This window comes from Homarus americanus, unplaced genomic scaffold (assembly GCF_018991925.1).
Source record: "Homarus americanus isolate GMGI-L3 unplaced genomic scaffold, GMGI_Hamer_2.0 scaffold54679, whole genome shotgun sequence".
In the NCBI taxonomy this organism is placed as follows: Eukaryota; Metazoa; Arthropoda; class Malacostraca; order Decapoda; family Nephropidae; genus Homarus; species Homarus americanus.
The window spans coordinates 1,291,786-1,311,862 of NW_024722701.1; the positions used below are offsets into that span (position 1 = coordinate 1,291,786).

General features: G+C 42.0%; 1 protein-coding gene across 2 annotated transcripts; it reads right to left on the minus strand.

Annotated features, from left to right (window-relative positions):
• Positions 1 to 1,950: 1,950 nt before the first annotated feature.
• LOC121863114 (lachesin-like) lies at positions 1,951 to 19,097 on the minus strand. Of its 2 annotated transcripts, XM_042361614.1 has the most exons (8): positions 18,953 to 19,092; positions 6,625 to 6,832; positions 5,676 to 5,834; positions 4,796 to 4,924; positions 4,500 to 4,647; positions 4,171 to 4,361; positions 2,779 to 2,847; positions 1,951 to 2,548 (listed from the first exon to the last, which is right to left on the minus strand). In XM_042361614.1, the coding sequence occupies exons 1-8, from the start codon at positions 19,046 to 19,048 to the stop codon at positions 2,259 to 2,261; spliced, it is 1,290 nt and encodes a 429-aa protein (XP_042217548.1). In that variant the 5' UTR covers positions 19,049 to 19,092; the 3' UTR covers positions 1,951 to 2,258. The 2 variants fall into 2 exon arrangements, with proteins under 2 accessions (XP_042217548.1, XP_042217549.1); XM_042361615.1 differs by lacking the exon at positions 2,779 to 2,847 and having other exon boundaries at positions 18,953 to 19,097.
• Between the last annotated feature and the right edge of the window lie 980 nt (positions 19,098 to 20,077).

Here is a 20,077-nt window from a genome sequence, read left to right on the forward strand (position 1 = left end):
TGTAGGATGAGTTAATGTCTCTCTGAAAGACTGTAGGATGGGTTAATGTCCCTCTGAAAGACTGTAGGATGGGTTAATGTCTCTCTGTAGGACTGTAGGATGAGTTAATGTCTCTCTGAAAGACTGTAGGATGGGTTAATGTCTCTTAGAAGGAGTGGAGGATGAAGGATTGAGGGATTTATTGTCCTTCTGAAGGAGTGAAGGATTTATTGTCTTTCTGAAGGAGTGAAGGATTTATTGTCTTTCTGAAGGAGTGAAGGATTTATTGTCTTTCTGAAGGAGTGAAGGATGGTTACTGTCTTCCGGAAGGACTCTAGGATAACCATATCCTTCTGAATGACTGTATGGATAGTTTATATACCGCTTTAGGATATGATTGTGTCTCGGAAGGTTAGGTTAGGTTAGGTTAGGTTAGGTTGGTTGAGGTTAGGTTAGGTTGGTTGAGGTCAGGTTAGGTTGGTTGAGGTTAGGTTAGGCTGGCTGAGGCTAGGTTAGGTTAGGCTGGTTGAGGTTAGTTAGGTTGTGGCTGGTCTGTGTTGTGTTCAGGCTGGTTGAGGTTGTGCTAGGTTAGGTTGTTCAGGCTAGGTTAGGCTAGCTGGCTGAGGCTAGGCTAGGCTGGTTGAGTGCTAGGTTAGGCTAGGCTGGTCTGTGTTAGGTTAGGCTGCTGGTTGAGGTTAGGTTAGGCTAGGCTGGCTGAGTGCTGCTAGGTTGGTTCAGGTTATTGTGTTGTAAGAAGTTGCTGAGGTTAGGTTAGGCTAGGTTGGTTGAGGTTAGGTTAGGTTAGGTTGGTTGAGGTTAGGTTAGGTTAGGTTGGTTGAGGTTAGGTTAGGCTAGGTTGGTTGAGGTTAGGTTAGGTTAGGTTGGTTTAGGTTAGGTTAGGTTAGGTTAGGTTAGGTTAGGTTAGGTTAGGTCACTCTAGAGAGCCGAAGCTAACTGATACTCATACAAATAGGCTCCTTGACTCAGCTTTACAAACATACACATACAAATTAATTAAAGTTACTAATCTTCATAACAGCTCACGGGTTAAGATATACTTACAAATACATATATACAGAAGATATGTACATATTCATACTATGTTCGTGTATGGTAATATATATATGTATATATATTTGTGTATTTATATATATAGAGATGCAGATAGTTAGTCATCTGGGGAGCGAGAATTTGTGGAAATAGCAACACTTCACTGCAAAAATTTACATTAATTACAAATACTAAATAGTTGGAGAGATATCCAATATGGCACTATGTATTTTATGTATATATATATGTATAGAACCTCCTCTGTATACATGGACAGAGAAGATAGATCAAAATACGATTAATTCACGTTAAGAAACTCCAGGAGATGAGGACAGACAGCCAAGGTATTGATGGAAGGAGGCAAACTAGGTCTCCTCCTAACCCTCCATCCCTCTCAAGCCCCTTCCCTCCCTCCCTCCCTCCCTCCCTCCAGTGGCTACCAGAAGTCGTTTTTATGTTAAATCGACGTCGAATTAATGCTGATTTAGTGGGATTTTTACGTCGATTTGGCGTTAGTGGATCCTTATGTGGTTACTTAGACGACCCATAACCCCGAGATCTCACATCAAAAGCCCTGAATTAGCTAAGGTTAGGTTAGATTAGGTTAGGTCCACTGTACATATCATACACCCAGTTCATAAAGTCATTGGGGTAAAAAAGAACAACTGTAAATTCCTTCACTTGAAAAAATGGTTTTACTTGGAGATTAATCATCAGCTGACTCCTGACGTGAAGGACTAGTTGGTTCACAGGTCAGGACAGGGCACGGTCAGGGCAGGCAGAGGGCAGGGTAAGGTAGGGTAGGGTAGGTAGAGGGTAGAGTAGGGCAGGGCAGGGAGGGCAGGGCAGGGCAGGGTAGGGCAGGGTAGGTAGAGGGCAGGGTAGGGTAGGGTAGGGTAGGTAGAGGGTAGGGTAGGGCAGGGCAGGGCATTTAGAGGGTAGGCCAGGGCAGGGCAGGGAGGGCAGGGAATGGCAGGGCAGGTCGAGTGCAGGGCAGGAGAGCCAAAGACCTACACCTCCCGTCACTGATGAGGTAGCAAGCTGATGAACACTCCAGGTACCACACACTTTATAGGTCTACGACTCAGACCGCGAGAATCTTATGAGAGAGAACAACAAGTTTGGCCTCCGTTAATTACAAACCAGTCACACCTCACTAACGAACTATAGAGGATCACCTACACCAGCGTACCTTCTACAGGCAGGTACTAGAGGGCAGGGGGACGACACTACCACAAACACCACACGTCCTCAACCTGCCCGCTATACCCTTGTAAAGTCACTGTCAGGAGAACGATGGGCCAAGTGATTGTGCCCAGTTGCTGCAGCCACATACAATCTCTCTGGAAGAACGCGGAGGAGGTGGGAGCTGCAGAGGATGAAGGAGGCGAAGAAGAATCGTGATCGAAACTCTGGTTGGGGAGTCTCTTGTTGGTGGTTTGTCGCTGCTGGGTGTTGGGTGTCCTTGGGGGCCATTTGTGGTGGTCGTCATGATCGTCTTTCAGTGCGGCTGATGCGTCTGTTGAGAGAGAGAGAGAGACAGAGTGTTGTTAGAGGTGTGTGAGGAGGCAGTATGTGAGGCAGTGTGAAACAGTTTGAGGAGGCAGTGAATGAGGCAGTGTGGAAGGAAATAGCGACAAGAAGTGTATTCTACTAACCTGTGTACTGTATATTATTTACTATACAAACAACTCTAACAAACAGATCACATTCACCAAACTAATATTTCCGGATGACAGAATGACTCACCGTTATCTTTGCTCCAGTTAACGGCCGAGAGGGAAGACTTGCCGTATGTGATCTCCTTGTTGTCAAAACCTGAGAAAAGAAATCAACAACACTCAAGCTCGTCTCTTCGACCTCTCCCTTACCCTATTACCAGCCAAGACTCTGCTGTTTTGAGTGTCAGGGATATATCAACACCTTCCCCTACCTAACCTAACCAACGTTTGGGATACTTGGGTCGAAGCTTTCTACCCCACTGTCTGACTAGAATTGTAGTGGAAGCCTCTTGGTGTATCCTGGGATCGAACTCGGGCCACTATAACACCACGATGAGACACTAACCACTACACCACCGAGTTGAAAGATGACAGGAAATTTATAACACATGTATAGGTGTGTAATTAAGAAGATAATGAATTAGAGAGGAAGTGTGAGAGTCAAGACAGCATCTGGTAACTATGTACAATGGATGGCAACCCTGACTAATCTATATATTGAAGTAAGTACCATTAGAGTCAAAGGAGTGACTGAATAACACTAATAATATACTAACACCAAGACACCTGTATAATAACTAGTGCTCTATCTTCACCTGCTATATTATCCATTATTCTATATTTCCTTGTTTATTGTAATATTATCACTTTCTCTCGAGTTATTTTCATTTTTTAATCTTTATCTCTTTATCTTTGTGTCTCATTTGACTTTCTTCATGATTCTGTCTCCTATTTCCCAGTGAGTGTTTCGTCTATGGTGGCAGATTACACCCTCTCACTTTATCCTAATATTCCTTAATACTCCTTAGCCTTCGTGACCTGAGGACCTGATCTATTGCTGCTCCCTGACGGCCCTACGCCTATCCCTAAGATGTCCTACTGGTACCCTTAGACCTCCCTATACAAGATTGTTATTCCCTTCACTTCAGAGCCCCATTCCCCCCATTCCCCCCCTACTCCCTTCTCATCACCCCCATCCTCCTCCTCCATTTTCCACCATTTATAAGGGGAATAGGTGTTTCGGGGTACTCTATTTTCTGTATTTTTTTCCAAGTTTCTCATTCCTTATAAACATTATCTTGGTTTTATTTGTAGTGTTCATGTGATGTATTTCCTCATGAGGGAGACATTCTCTTCGTCTCTACTTCCTTTCCCTATAAGAGTTCTAGCTACCTATCCCTCCCTGTAAGAGTTCTAGCTACCTATCCCTCCCTATAAGAGTTCTAGCTACCTATCCCTCCCTATAAGAGTTCTAGCTACCTATCCCTCCCCCCCTATCCTCCCTATAAGAGTTCTAGCTACCTATCCCTCCCTATAAGAGTTCTATCCCCCTATCCCTCCCTATAAGAGTTCTAGCTACCTATCTCACCCATACTGAGACCCCCTAACCCTCCTCTGTTAACAAAACAACTCAACTCACCTTTTTCCAGGGCATTGCGGTTGTACTGAACGGGGTTAGACGCTGACACTCTCACCACCTGTTCAGCGCCTCCTTGGCTGTTGTTGGCGATGCAGTTATATTCACCGATATCCGCTAGGGAGACGTCGCTAATGGTAAGCAACATGTGGGTCTTGTATTTCTGTGACCCTACCACCTCCTTCACCTCATACCTGTCAAAACAAAGGTATGGTTGTATTTGTAATTTATATAGATTTATCTTTTTCTCACACATATATACCTTCTCCACACACACCCACACCTTCTCCACACACACCCACACCCTCCACCCACACACACCCAGTACTTACTTGTCATCGGAGTGAAGGACCTCAATGCCGTTGGGTCTCTTCCAATAGTTGAGTCCTGCAGGATAAGCCTCGATGTAGCACTCAATGGTGACGTCTTGGCTCAGAGGGACACCGACCAGCTGATGTGGTACGAACACCGTCGGCAGGACTAAGATAAGATAAGATAAGATAAGGTAAGGACTTTTCTCTCTCCCTTTAGTCCGTTTTCAACATCTAACGGACCACCTCTATATACCGGATTTTTATCTCTATATAGTCCGTTAAATAGATGATTCACTATAAGTTAAGGTACTCACACTTCACCTCCACCTGGATTCGCTTGCTGACGGAGGGAGGAATACCGTTGGAGGCGATACACAGGTAAGCGCCCATATCCGTCCTGCTCACCTGCGTCAGTTGTAGGAGTGGCCCCGGCACCTCCACCACTGTGTGACGGAGAGAATGGTGTGTTACTACTGACGAAGGAACTGTGTGATAGACTGACTGATAGACTACTGACGAAGGAACCATGTGTGATAGACTGACTGGCATGTTACTACTGACGGAGGAACTGTGTGATAGACTGACTGATAGACTACTGACGAAGGAACTGTGTGTATGATAGACTGATGTATTACTACTGACGGAGGAACTGTATGATAGACAGACTGGCATGGCAATAAGATACTGGCAATAGTGACTGGCGATGATGAGAGACTGGCGATAGTGACTGTGCAAAATCCCAGATGCATGCCTTGAGTTTTACACCTGATGAGATGACGTCAACACAGCTTCTTATGGGATGGTGACTTAGGACAAGTTTACATGTTGACTATTATATTGGAGGAGGAACAGCAGAGGATCAATATTATGACTATTTAGGAAGTCTTTAGGAGGGGGTCTAGATACTTTTTTTGAGGTGAAAGGTAAATGGATAATTGATCTGGGGAGAGTATGAACAGGTGTTGATGAGGACTGGAGGTTAACACTTATTGGAGGTTGGGAGGTTAATGCTTACTGGAGGTAGTGAGGTTAATGCTTACTGGAGGTAGTGAGGTTAACACTTACTGGAGGTAGTGAGGTTAACACTTACTGGAGGTTGGGAGGTTAATGCTTACTGGAGGTAGTGAGGTTAATGCTTACTGGAGGTATAGTGAGGTTAACACTTACTGGAGGTATAGTGAGGTTAACACTTACTGGAGGTAGTGAGGTTAACACGTATATTACTGCCATCTTCTCTCCTCCACTTAATGGTCGGCACAGGTGATCCTCGAGCACTGCAGGCGAGGGTCAGGTCCATGCACTCCAGGAGGCCCACGTCCCTGCTGCTCATCTCATCCTTTATGTACGGAGGCACTGTGGAGTGACGTCATCATAGGGAGAACATTCATAATTACAATAAAAAAAAATAACACAACCTGAATAAAAATCACAGAATCGAACTCAATAAAAAAGTAATAATAAAATCACAGAATAAGGCAATAACATAAATCGCAATCAGACTAAAAATCACACTCAGTATCTCAGTGTGAGTCAGAATTCTACTCTAAAGTAATGACATTTTCTCCACAGGAATAATTAATTAAAAAGAAAATTAATTTGATATTCAAATTCATATGAGAAATGATAAAGGTGCAATTATAGATATTACTGAAGCTTTTATGGCGGTAAATAGATACATTTGTACACCGCGCGTGGAAAGGGAGACGCTTATTGTTTCACTCTTGTTGTCCGGACGATATCTCACTCACCTTTTGAACCAGGCAGCTGAAATTTAGACAACAGGAGTGATGAAGTGTTTTGGTCTTTATTCTTTTGCTCCATATTTCTTCATGTTATGGTTTGGAGTCAGTGTTTATTGTTTATGGTTTAACACGGAGCCTCCAGTTCTAAGAGTCACGGGGACCCCCAGTTCATCATGTTGTGAGTAAGCAACTAGCTTTATAGTTGGGGAAAGGAGAGCAGTCGAGTACAGTGCCGGCCACAGTACTTCCCAGTGTACAGAAGGTTTAGTATACAGTGTTGTAATCTCACTAACTATGAGACTTGCTGTCACTCATATATTTATACGTTTATGCATCAGTACTCGTTGTAACACCTAACCTAACCTAACCCACATGACTCGACACACTGCCAAGTTACTCACCAACAACGCTGACGTGGCCGGTCTGGCTGATAGCGACGGCGGTGTTGATCTGACACATGTAGGTCCCCGCGTCACCTGGCCTCACGTCCTTAATCTTAAGGTACCAGGTACGGTGACCATCATGTGACACCCCGATGCGATGGTTGCGGGTGATGACGTGATTACCGACCGTCAGGATGGCTGAACGATCACGCTGGATCCACGCTAACTGTGTGATCAGGAGAGAGAGAGAGGGACAGTTAACATAGGCACAGTACATAGGATTTACAAAAGTTAATACATGTACTTTTCGAAAATAGACCGAACCCAAGTGAGATACTATAGTGCTATGTGTGTGTGTGTGTGTGTGTGTGTGTGCATTTATGAGCTTGTTTATAGATGTAAGTGCACGTGTCTATGTGTATGCATGTGCTTGCGGTGTTTACATAAGTGTGTGTACTCGTGAATATGTATACATGAGCCTGTGTGTACGTCAAGTGAGTTAATAACACCACACTTTTACGTATCCAAGAAACTCAGCCAATCTTAGAAAGCAATCGTAATCTTAAAGTAAACTCCAACACCATTTTCTACCCCGGGCCAGGAAGCTTCCACGCCTAATAACAACATTGTGATACGGTGTTTTACGAGGGTCGGCCAGCAGCCTATTTACAACTTTCGCTGTTGGTAGTCTATCTCAGCAGTTTTTACCTATACCACTTCTGTCAGCCTCACAAATTTTACTTTATTGGCTCTGGGGAATGAGAAAGTGGAGGATGAAATGAAGGAATGCAAGATTAAGACAAAGGAGAACTGATAAGGTAAGATCTAAGGATTACGAATGACTTACGAAAGAAGACGAAGAAATTTTAGAAATGGTTAAAGTCTCAGGGTAAAACAAAGATAATTGATAATATAAAATAAGAGACAAATAAAGGAATGGAGAAGAATAAGAGCAAAGAAAAATCCTGGAGAAGAGATATGAAGAAAAAGAATAATAATGGTAAAAAAAAAGCGGCGGCTAAAGACTCAGTAACTCATGTAACAATGGTCGGGGCAGCAGCGCGAAGGAATGCGAGGCTTGATGGCGAAATTAGAAAACTCACTAGCAGAAAGGCAGAGGCGAATCATCCAGCATAAAACTCAACAGGATGTTGATGAGAGGATAAGATACCATTCTCCTGTTAACAAATTGCATGTGCTCGATATGAAGTGCGAGAGTTTGCCAGACAAGAAACACAACAGGAGAATTTAGGTGTGTGTGTGTGTGAGGCAAGAAGCGTTAACTTCACAGTGATCTTAACTTTAGGATGGGTTACAATTCTCCCTTTAACAAATTACATGTATTTTATATAACATCCACGGTGCGATTTTGTTTTTTGTTCCATATTAATACTCGCAAGGATTCGATGAGAAGAAAAAATATATTCCTCAGATAACAAACTGCATGACGTGATCGGTATAAACGTGATTTTTTGTATACCACCGCAAAGCTTCACAGACATGAGAATTTTCGACCAAGAAGGTATTGTATAAAGCGAAAAACAGCTACACTCCCCACACTACTACTACTACACACGAATTATGTTGAGTTTCTCGGTTTATGATATAGTTTATGAGGGAGAAGATGTTATAGCAATTGGAATATATATTTAGGAACCATTATTATTGTTTTTTCTTGTAGGTTAAATATCGCCTTTCTTTTGTTTTTTTTAGTAATAAGTGAATAAGAAAGAAAGTGATATTATATTAACCATTACATGAAGCTAGTTTAGGGGGGGTAGGTTATATTAAGTTACGGGATAGTTAGGTTAGAATAGGGGTTGGTAAAGTTAGGTTAGGTTACTATACGAGTAGGTTAGGTTAGAAATAAAATCTTAAGAATACCTCAACTGATTTTTAATACTCACCGCACGGGTACGACTCACTTTCTTAATTTAATGTACAGAAGTTTCTGCCACCGTGAAATAACTCAGTGATTCCACCAAGTTGACGGGACGAGAATATATATTTTTTTCGCCCCACCATCAACTGCTAATTAAATACAGATGATTAAGAGAAACTTCATCCTGGGAAAATATAATATCAGTGGTGGAGGAAACTAATGATCATTAAGAAGGGAAAATAATTCAGGAAATTTTAGAAGCAGAGAGACGAGATTGTGAAGAAAGTTGTCCTTGTGGAGAGAGAGGGGGAGGGAAAGAAGGTGTCTTATAGGACACACGGAGGTTTAAATCACCGACTCAACATACCACCATCACCAATAATAACAGCAACAACACCACCGCCACCACCACCAACAACAGTACTACACCCTACACCGCCACCAGTACCACACACGACATTGGAAGAACACACACACACACACACACACGCAAAAAAAAAGAGCCAGCATGCCAGCCACTTCACCTCCGCCCACCCTGGAGATTTATCGCCACCTAGACGAACAGTGTCACCCATTCCTGAAGAAACTTTTCGCATTTGGTCGACCATCTGAGGACTGTTAATGTGTCGGCATAGAAGTGGTGGTGCGGTTGGGTGAAGAAGGCATTCCTAGTCTCCCAGCACCGCCGTGAGCGAACTGAGAAATGCCTTCCAGCCAACACGTCGTAATGTTTAGAGGTCGCGAGATTTGTGAGGCTATCAGGTCCTGTTAGCTATCAAGACGATTTTAGGGTTTATGTCAGACGATGCTGGTAACACTGGAAGTTGGAACACCTGAGGAACATTATCAATTATTTCCCATTCCTAGTTAATATAGCGAGGATAATATAACAATATAGTTAAATACAACATCAATTGAAGGTAGAGAAATGAACACGGGAGAACTGGAGACTGTCATTACCTAAGGGAGAATCTGTTCCGGGCGAATTTCTCTTCCGGACGACTAAAATTTCTTGCTTGTGGTGTGGTTGAGACGGGCAACCATGTAACTCCCCTCCCGTGCTGCTCATATGTCCCAGATAATTTCTTCTCGTTCGTTTTCTTCGTCGTCTTCATCGTGGTGGTGGGCAATGGAGCAGCAGAGTGGAGGAACGTTACTGCCAGATAATGATGGTCTTGGTTATACGTCCATTTGATGACATGTTTTTCATCTTATGGGGGATCGCTTACACCACAGTTTATTTCACCTGATTACTCACCTGTTCCACCCTAACGCTTACCTGGAGGGTTAGGTTTGGTTAGGTTAGGTTAAAAGTAACGTTTGGGGGTGGTTAGCTTAGGTTAGAGTTTGGGTGGTTACTCTTTTGGTGAAATAACTTGGGGTGTCTAATCTTCAGGTGATCCATTTTTTACCCACGGGTCATATTGCTCAAAGAAGGTATAGGATCTCACATAGGTATCGGGTGAACTCTTGGCCCTTGGAAAAACTAGTCCCTTGGAGAGTCCGCCCTCTCAGACGCAATTTTCTGGTTAGCAAGACGAACACGGGAAATCATTTTTACACGATATTATATATGATGTTGCGAGGTCAGACATCCATAGGTGCAAGCGACACACGAGTAAACATAACTTAGACATGATAGCAAACAACTGAGTAATCCACACATAATATTAACCAACAGTAGAAGAGAGAAATATCCTCTCCCATAACAAACGTTAACAAAGATCTGGTTTTAAAAGGCACCGAGGCTCATGATTGGTCAATGTGATAGTGGGAGGAGCTTCATATTTTTCAACCCGATGCATTTAAGTCAGTTGTTATTTATGTTTAATTTCCTGACTTTCCTACGGGCAACCAGAGGCCAAACACAAGTCAGGTCATCATACACCACAAACTTACTGATCTATATTCCACATACTCCAACCGAACCCGACCTATGCCCTATATAAGTCGGGTTCGGACAAGACCAGAGCTACATAAGACTGGATTCGGATGGGTTCGGATGGGTTTGGATGGGTTCGGATGGGTTCGGATGGGTTCGAGTTTACTAGTACTGTATACAGGTTTGCAATTAGCCACACATCCCATAAGACGGCTTCTAGGTAATTATGAACAGGTTTGACTCGTCTTAATTATGTTTTCTCTACCTATGCACACGAGAAAAAACCCCAAAGCAGAGATAAATATTTACACACACGTATATAAGAGGTTAAACCACATTCCTTAGAGTTAAACCATTACTATTAGAAAGTTAAATCCTCCTCCTCAAAGGGTTAAACCATCATCATCATTAGAAAGTTAAATCCTCCTCCTCCTCAAAGAGTTAAACCATCATCTTCAAAAGGTTAAACCATCTTCCTTAGAGTTAAACCATCATCATCAGGTTAAACCATCCTCTTTATAGGGTTAAGTTAGGTTTGTTTAGATTAGCTTTAGTTGGTTCGGGTTATCATAAATAATTCACTAGGTAACTCGTCCAGGATTCCAAGATCACGGGAAATACGTTTTATCTCATGATGTCAGGGGTGTGATTTACGGGCTGAAGTTTTAATGCTTTCGTTTTTTTTTTCGTTTTTCCCCCCAGAAGGCTTTGATGTCCGCGTATGTTCACAGCTGACGTATAAAAATGGTAGGTAATAATTGTGTTTTTAGTCTAGCAAAATGAATAATGTAAGTGAAAGACTGTTATTTATTATTTACACATACTCACTCTTATACACACACACACAGACACACACACACACATATACACAATAAACAAATCCTGCTTGTTTTCACTTCTCGTGTGTATGTGTGTGTGTGTGTTAATGTAGCCTAGAAGTATGAAAGGCCGTACACAAACACGTCAGATTTTTTTTAATTTTGACGTTTGTTAATTTGGCGTTGCAAAAAACACCTCCCAACGTAACTCAATCAGGGTAATGCCTCACTCTACATTATATACCACTATATAATGTGATTGATGATTTAGAGATGACAAATATAAATAATATGAATCTTTCTTTACTTTTACGGATTATAACATAATAAGTTGACATTATATTAAGTATATTAAGAGTTAAACTAATATGAAATATGTAAATAATAATGAAATACGGAATATTACTGAACATGGGAGGAAATGTTTTGAATAAATAAATATGCTTTTCGTAGTTGACTTTAAAATCTATCCCAGCAAGTACGTAATCATTTCTGCCAGTCAAACCCTCATTCTATTTTTTTGTTTTCTCAATTTTGAATTTCTACAACAGCGTTTTTTTTTTGTGTGTGTGTGTCGGTGGGGAGAGAGAGGGGGGGGTTAAGCAGTGATTAATGATGTAATGAAGTAACAGGGTTTAAATGTAAGCTTACTGAGCCTTCGTGTGTGTGTGTGTGTGTGTGTGTGTGTGTGTGTGTGTGTGTGTAAAGACAAACATCGGCTTTACACACATACACATGTTGCAAAATGAGTATTGTGCTAATTATAAATCCCTGGTCTGATCTCTGAATTAGTTTCTACAGACGAGGGAACTTTGCACCTGTCAGCTCCCATAGTATGTGTAAGCTTTATTTCTCTTTATTACTCCAACTTAATTATGTTCGTTACCTGGAAGGCTTGAGGAAATAGGTGATGTTAAGTTGTGGTAAATCGTGATCTATAATTACACAGGGATTATATCGTTTAACTGGTATATGTAATTAAGTCCTATTATTTGTACGTCTTCAGCTGGATTCGTATGAGCCCGAATTTCCACTCCTAAGAAAATATTTCGTGAATTTTATATTTTTCCTGTGGATATTATGGGCTCTAACATTATCTGGTCATATATATTAGTAAAACTTTTATATTATTGTAGATTATAGCAGTCAAATTACGATTATCTTCGATCTAAGTTAATTAAATCGCTGGTTTGGTTGGCGTTCCAACAATTATAAATCAGGCTGGTCAACCTCACCGTATTATAAACATTGAAAAAATAATAGTCAAAGTAATTGAACAGAACAAATTAATTCATTTGTATTAAAAAAAAGTTCTATTTCACTTTCCTCTAGCGGGAATAATAGTACTGTTTCAATCAATATAATTAAATGTTTTTATGTATCATGTTGGCAATCCGTTTAAAGTACGCCGCAGCGTCGGCAGTCGTTCTTTAAAACAACTCTGAAATTTAATATAATGACTAGATCCACTTACAATTAGCAGCAAACATAAAAGGAATTTATCTTTCCTAAAGGGATGAATAGTCATTTATACAAAATTCAAGGTACGTTAAGTATCAGCAGGAGGAATTAAGGTAGATTTAAATGGTCGTCTCGGGATTTAAACGATGATAACATCCGGTTCCGGGAGGCATCATCCAGCAGTGACATCTAGACAGGCGGGGGGACCACACGTGAGTTCCTATTGCTACTATTGAGTAAACATTGCTAATTAACAGTAAATAAACTTGATATAGTGACAATAGTGAAATGTGAGTGTTTACATTAGGTTAAATAAGAGATATTATCAGACGATTGATGCGTAAGATAACGACAATGTAAAAGAAAGCAGAGAATGGCGTCACTCATATCTCTCGCCGTGACTGTGAAGTGATTGGTGTTAATTTTTATGAGTTATTTCACGTATTACTGCAACTGCCGCGAGTCGAACGGAATATTTCCAGAAGTTTATGCCCGTGAATTTTGCCCGTAAATTTTGCCCAACCCGAGGAAGTTTATTGCATTTTAATGATTAAGTAGCTGATGGGCGCTTTCATAGTGGAGTCACATATTGGTGTGGTGAACCTACCCTGTCTTAAGTTACTGATTGGTTAACCTACGCTGCCTTAAGTTACTGATTTAGTTAGTTAAGCTAGGTTAGATAAGGTATACCTAGGTTTGGTAAGGCTTAGTAAGGTTAGGTTAAGCTAGATTATGTTATATTAGGAAAGATTTAGTTAAGGTTGGTTTGTTAAGGTTAGGTTAGGTTAGCTTTGGTGCCTAAGTGTCTCAGGACTTCAGTAAAGGTTAAACGAGAAAGCTGTGGACGTTTAGGTATGTATATAAGGTGCAATGTACTTTGTGGGGTAGTGCTCTGGAATAGGGGCCGAGTTAACCACCAACTTATGACAATATTTGTACAGAAGAGAATTTTTTCCATACCTCGAGAGTAATCCGAAAATGATGGGGGATTTGACATTTTTCGTTCTGAACACTCGTTTACGTCGACCGGCTAACTACCGGATCCTTGTTGACAGTGGTCGTTTCATACACAGGACCAAGTTACCATCTACTGCTACATTACACGATTTGTCAGAGATAAGTCAACCTAATTTCTACCCTATCTACCTTAGGTTACCTCACATAGTAACAGGTCTCAGTTGGTGTGACAGTGACAGTAATTTTGTTTTATCTTTCTCGCTGACATGAGTGCACTGCTTGGCGATGTGAAGTGAACTATGGTGAGTGTTATCGCAAAGGAATGCAACTTTGATTTTTAAAAGAAGAAACATTTCGAGAGATGTGGTTAAAAATTAATGAAATGTGTATACCGGTACATGTTTCACCATTGTATAACACTTCAATATGGGTGTTAGAAATTACAGCTATATTAATCACTAGGAGAAAAGAATCAATCGTTCGTGCTAACACAAGTTGACTTATAATTCCGATGCGTATTTTTCTCCATCTTTGAAGCCTAAGGGGGAATGAGGTATTGTGATACTGTCATTGAATGAAGGAGTTATCACACTGAGTAAATTTCCACATTCCGCGAGAGAATACGACGATATAGATAACGAGTCCAATTGAAGTTTTATAATATTTGTAATTAAAGGGCATTAATTTATTACAAAAAAATATTATTAGGGAACAATTTTAAGTGATTTTACTGCGAACATATTACCATTAGAATATTTGTATGCGTACAAATGAAAATTATAGATACCATTTCATTTGACCTTGTTTACATCCACAGAGCGTGGCCAGCGTGGAATGTCAAGCCACGTGAATTATTTGGACACGGGACACGGCACCTCCTTGTTGATAAAGTAAAGGAATGATGTGGGATTTCAGACATCTATAGCATCTCAAGAAAATCTTAAAACAACAACACTTTTGTAAGTAACAGCAGAAATTTAGCCCATTGTGATACCCCCTTATGTTGAATGTTAGATTGAGGAGCTGTGACTCATATTGAAGGCTGGAAACATTCGCTTTCTTTTTAGTGTTGCAGATCATAAAGTTTTGGTGAAAGATCAGTAGTTATATAGTGTATTCAAAAGTAATGAAAGCAGTATCCGGCAGTGTGGATTAATATATAAATCTCATTCCAGGAATTACGCTCCCTGGCCCAGAGGACATGGCATTGTGTGACGCCAAAGGCTTTCTCTACCGTCAATACGAGGTGAGCACCACTACTGTTAGTCACCAGTAGACGCTATTTAATTTGTTGTATTCGTGCATAATGTTAATTCTACCATACTCGTAGTTCTTACCGTAAGTTCAGTACAGTAACAGCATTTTGTTATTGTAAATGTGATGGACAGAAGATTATATTACTGATTTTTGGGGGAGTTGTTAGTGTGTAAGTGTAATATAATTGATTTTTCCAGATAAATGAGAGTTAAGAGCACCTCGAGGGACAGTGAACGCCACACACCACAGGTACGTCCAAGTTTTGTCTGTGTTTGTCCACCCAAGGGTTGTTCCACCATCATTCAGCAGCTAGTGGGTTACTCCACCACCCTGGCAGGATGCTGGTCCACCCAAGGGTTGTTCCACCATCATTCAGCAGCTAGTGGGTTACTCCACCACCCTGGCAGGATGCTGGTCCACCCAAGGGTTGTTCCACCATCATTCAGCAGCTAGTGGGTTACTCCACCACTCTGGCAGGATGCTAGTCCACCCAAGGGTTGTTCCACCATCATTCAGCAGCTAGTGGGTTACTCCACCACCCTGGCAGGATGCTGGTCCACCCAAGGGTTGTTCCACCATCATTCAGCAGCTAGTGGGTTACTCCACCACTCTGGCAGGATGCTGGTCCACCCAAGGGTTCCACCATCATTCAGCAAGGGTTGTTCCACCATGGCATTCAGCAGCTAGTGGGTTACTCCACCACCCTGGCAGGATGCTGGTCCACCCAAGGGTTGTTCCACCATCATTCAGCAGCTAGTGGGTTACTCCACCACCCTGGCAGGATGCTGGTCCACCCAAGGGTTGTTCCACCATCATTCAGCAGCTAGTGGGTTACTCCACCACTCTGGCAGGATGCTGGTCCACCCAAGGGTTGTTCCACCATCATTCAGCAGCTAGTGGGTTACTCCACCACCCTGGCAGGATGCTGGTCCACCCAAGGGTTGTTCCACCATCATTCAGCAGCTAGTGGGTTACTCCACCACTCTGGCAGGATGCTGGTCCACCCAAGGGTTGTTCCACCATCATTCAGCAGCTAGTGGGTTACTCCACCACCCTGGCAGGATGCTGGTCCACCCAAGGGTTGTTCCGCTTTTGGCTAGCGTAGCCGATTGTGCAATCATTTTCATGCTGTGTGAGCAAGGATTCATATAAAAGGAAGGGCCTGAGCCTTCCATTCAAGCCAAGAATCAACATGAGAGTCTTTGTGAGCTTTGGCGGTGAGTGAGTTGTCAGATTAATCAATGTGAAAAATATACGAACATAATAAGTAACTCCGCCCTTAGATTCTCTGTCTTGATCACTCCAGTAAATTATTAGTTCTTACATTAAAATGACATTTGTTTATTAAATAAAAGTAAGGCTGAGTGTACCATTAAAAGCCTTGCCACAGAACGGATGAAAGTCAGGTATAACGTATCGGGGGTGAGAGTCCAACGATAAAATAGGTTATTATTTATTAAGACAAAGACGTTCTTAACTACAAAGCGGACTCGAGCTATGCATCACCACCAGAGGAAGACCTGACTGGGAGCCACAACTCACCAACCAGCTCGTCCGTAGACCATCTGGGTATATGAGCCGGAACACTGCTCTCGCTCACCGCCACCCGTTCATAATATACCAAGGCTTCCACTCAGATATAAAAGGTACTTGCTTTTATCCACCGAGTACGATGCGAGTCCTTTTGAGTATATTGAATTCGCCCCTTGAGTTAGTTTTTAGCATCTCGAGTACGGTGTCACATTAGCCCATTGAGTAGGGTATTATAACTGATGCCAGCCTTCTGAGTACAACTAATTCACCCATTGAGGAAGGAATGTCATTGACTAATATGAATTAACCACCTACGAACAATGCCAAACACTGCTGAGGTCACCACTCTTGCGTTACGTACGTTGTCCGTTGTCCAACTGTACGTGATAATACATACACGTACATTCTTACGTAATAATTATGTACGTGAAATTAAAACCTATCTCGATTAATCAATATTTACCTTTGTTTTAATTTATCGTTGAATAATTATAGAAACAACAGGTTAGGAAATATTGGAGGAAATCATATCTATAATTTTTCCATTATTGTAGTTTTATGATTATATGACGTACTATTTTTTTCGGGGGAGTTATTGAACGTAAAAGACAAAACAAAAAAACAAAAAAATAAATTGTGTGCCTAACCAAATGGCCGACAAATCGCTCCATAATCGAACCTTTACAAAACGTGTATTGTAAATCCTATGTTATTTGGATGGTCACCCACCATAGAGAATCCTTCCCCCCCCCTCATGTATTGCTCGGGATTATATCATGTAAACAAACCGTGACGTCATTAGGTTATTAGGGGGTGTTAATGGTAAGGAGAGATTAGGTTCGGTTAGGTGAGGTTTGTAGCTTAATCGGATTGGGGCACATAACATCACTAGATATTAGGGCCTTGGGACCTAAGCACACAAGCACTAGGGCCCAGTAGGATTCGGGGCCCAATAGAACTAGGCTCCTGCTTTAATGGTTAGGTTAGATCACGTTATACGCTGGGGCCTATTTAAGAATTAGGCCTGTTAGGGATGTGTTAAATAATTGGAAAATCTGTGAGTGCACCATACCCTTAGCACCTGTTAGGTTGCGTTTGGTTAGGTTACGTTTGGTTAGGTTTCGTTTGGTTAGGTTAGGTTACGTTTGGTTAGGTTAGGTTAGGTTTCGTTTGGTTAGGTTAGGTTACGTTTGGTTAGGATAGGTAAGGTACAGCCTCGCCACCTTCTCCTTAGGGTAATTTCTTCACGGTTGAGGAAGTGCAATGGGTTGACTGCAGTTCCAGCCTTAATATAATGCCTTCGAGTATACCTTGCCACTAACGGGCCTCTATATCACACACACACACACACACACACACACACACACACACACACACACACACACACACCACCGGGCACACTCATATGGACAATTACATGGGCAATTCATGCTAACAGATACACGGGTAAATTCACTTGTATATATGCACAACAAACACATTTATATATTGCGACAGGCACGTGGTTACCTCCTCCCTCCCACACATACCTCCCTTCCCTCTCCTCCCCATCTCCTCCCTCCCTATCTCCTCCCTACCCCCCAAACTACCTCCATTTGTCTCCTCTCTCCCTACAGTGTCACCCCTAACATCACCACCACCCCACCTCACCTCTCCCACACACTATCACCACTCCCTCAGGTATACTGTAGTAATAGTTAAGGAGAGGTGCTCATAAAGGCATTACCAGTTAGAGAACGTCACTTAATAGTGAAGGAAGGGTGCCAGTGCCAGTGAGAGAACTTCAGGTAATAGTTAAGGAAGGGTGCCAGTGAGAGAACGTCAGGTAATAGTCAAGGAAGGGTGCCAGTGAGAGAACGTCAGGTAATAGTTAAGGAAGGGTGCCAGTGCTAGTGAGAGAACGTCAGGTAATAGTTAAGGAAGGGTACCAGTGCCAGTGAGAGAACGTCAGGTAATAGTGAAGGAAGGGTGCCAGTGCCAGTGAGAGAACGTCAGGTAATAGTCAAGGAAGGGTGCCAGTGAGAGAACGTCAGGTAATAGTTAAGGAAGGGTACCAGTGAGAGAACGTCAGGTAATAGTTAAGGAAGGGTACCAGTGCCAGTGAGAAAATTTCATGTAGTAGAGATGATGGAGAGGTGCCAGTGCCAGTGAGAGGAAACTTGCTACAGCTTGGCACCGTATAAAATAGTAGAGACCCCCAGAACGTGAACTAGATGCAGTAACAGATGTGATGGTAAAAGAGTGAGGAGGGGAGACAGGGGCTTGTAACATGTTCCATTTAATATGTGCATAGGAGGGAGGGTCGGGAGAGCGGTGTGACAAGGGACCTACTAGATGGACACACACACACACACACACACACACACACACACACACACACACACACACACACACACACACACTCACACACTCATACTGCTGCCTCTCTTCAGGATAAAATAATCAGTACGGTCTATGGTAGAATTTTAGAGAGGAGCGTTATTTGACGTGAGAGAGAGAGAGAGAGAGAGAGAGAGAGAGAGAGAGAGAGGGAGAGGGAGAGAGAGAGAGACTGACCTTATACGAGCCGAGGTGGTCGACAACACAAGCTAGACCCACATCTCTACCTGCTGGTACCGTCACGTTGCTAATAGGCTCCAGGAAATAGGGCATCTCTGTGGAAGTAAAAGAGAGACACAGTTATAGTTAATCCTCATATCCTAACCTAACCTAACCTAACCTATCCTCACTGTGTCGATTTTAGTTTTTTTTTTTTTTTTACTGATTTCCTCGTTAAGTGTCGGGAAGGTTATTGACGTGTAATTAAACAAGTGTTATTATAATTATTAGTGATTTGTTATTGATGTTGTATTGTTGTATTAATTACGTTTTATTATGTGTTACTTGTAGATGATGTTGTTATTGACATTATTATTTAACATGTTATTATAATTGGTACTTGGTATTTGCTGTTATTGAGGCATTGAGCATGTGTTATTTTTAGGGCATTTGTTATTCATTGTTATTGAGTTATTAGTAAGTACGACGTCTTATTTAATTACCAGTATAACACGTCAAAATTAATTATAATCATCAGAGTATTTAAGAATGTTGATACCAGACACGTTCAGACAGACAGCATGATCAGACAGACCGGGAACAGACAGTATGATCAGACAGACATTGAACAGACAGAATAAATAGCTGAGATTTTAACCCGTAATGTAAATAATCGTAGACGTGAGAAATTCCAGCATATTGGATAAGCCAAACGCAACTTTCGTACAATTCTTTCATGTCGTCGGGAGGGATGGGGGATGGGGGATGGGGTGGTTGGTGGACCTTTATGAAAACCCTCATGTGGAATTTCAATCTTGTCCAATCTCTGTTATATCCCCTATTTCTCACAAATTTTTAAGCTATTCCTCTTATTAGATTATTCCTGTCTCCCGTCATCTTCCGAAATAGTGAAGGAGGGAAAATATTAAAGATTTGGTTGGGTCGTGTGGGGTGATGTTTTGTCGCTTGAGTTTCTGTCTTTTTGTTGGAGGAAAAGACAGTTGTATTTTGAGGATGTTGTATGACCGTGCGTGTGGAGGAATGGAGGCGGGGGGAGAGGGAGGTAGGGGGTGAGGGAGGGGGAGGGGAGGGAGGGGGAGACAGTTGTGTGGTCCTCTCCTCCCCCGCGGATGCACAACACAC

Bases quoted from the DNA above. Each gene is read 5' to 3' on its own strand.
- LOC121863114 (XM_042361614.1), bottom strand. From the start codon at position 19,048: ATGCCCTATTTCCTGGAGCCTATTAGCAACGTGACGGTACCAGCAGGT. The intron at 4,648-4,795 runs GTGAGTACCTTA...ATCTTATCTTAG, and splicing joins AATCCAGGTGGAGGTGAAGT to TCCTGCCGACGGTGTTCGTA. The intron at 4,362-4,499 runs GTAAGTACTGGG...TTGTTTTGACAG, and splicing joins GTCCTTCACTCCGATGACAA to GTATGAGGTGAAGGAGGTGG.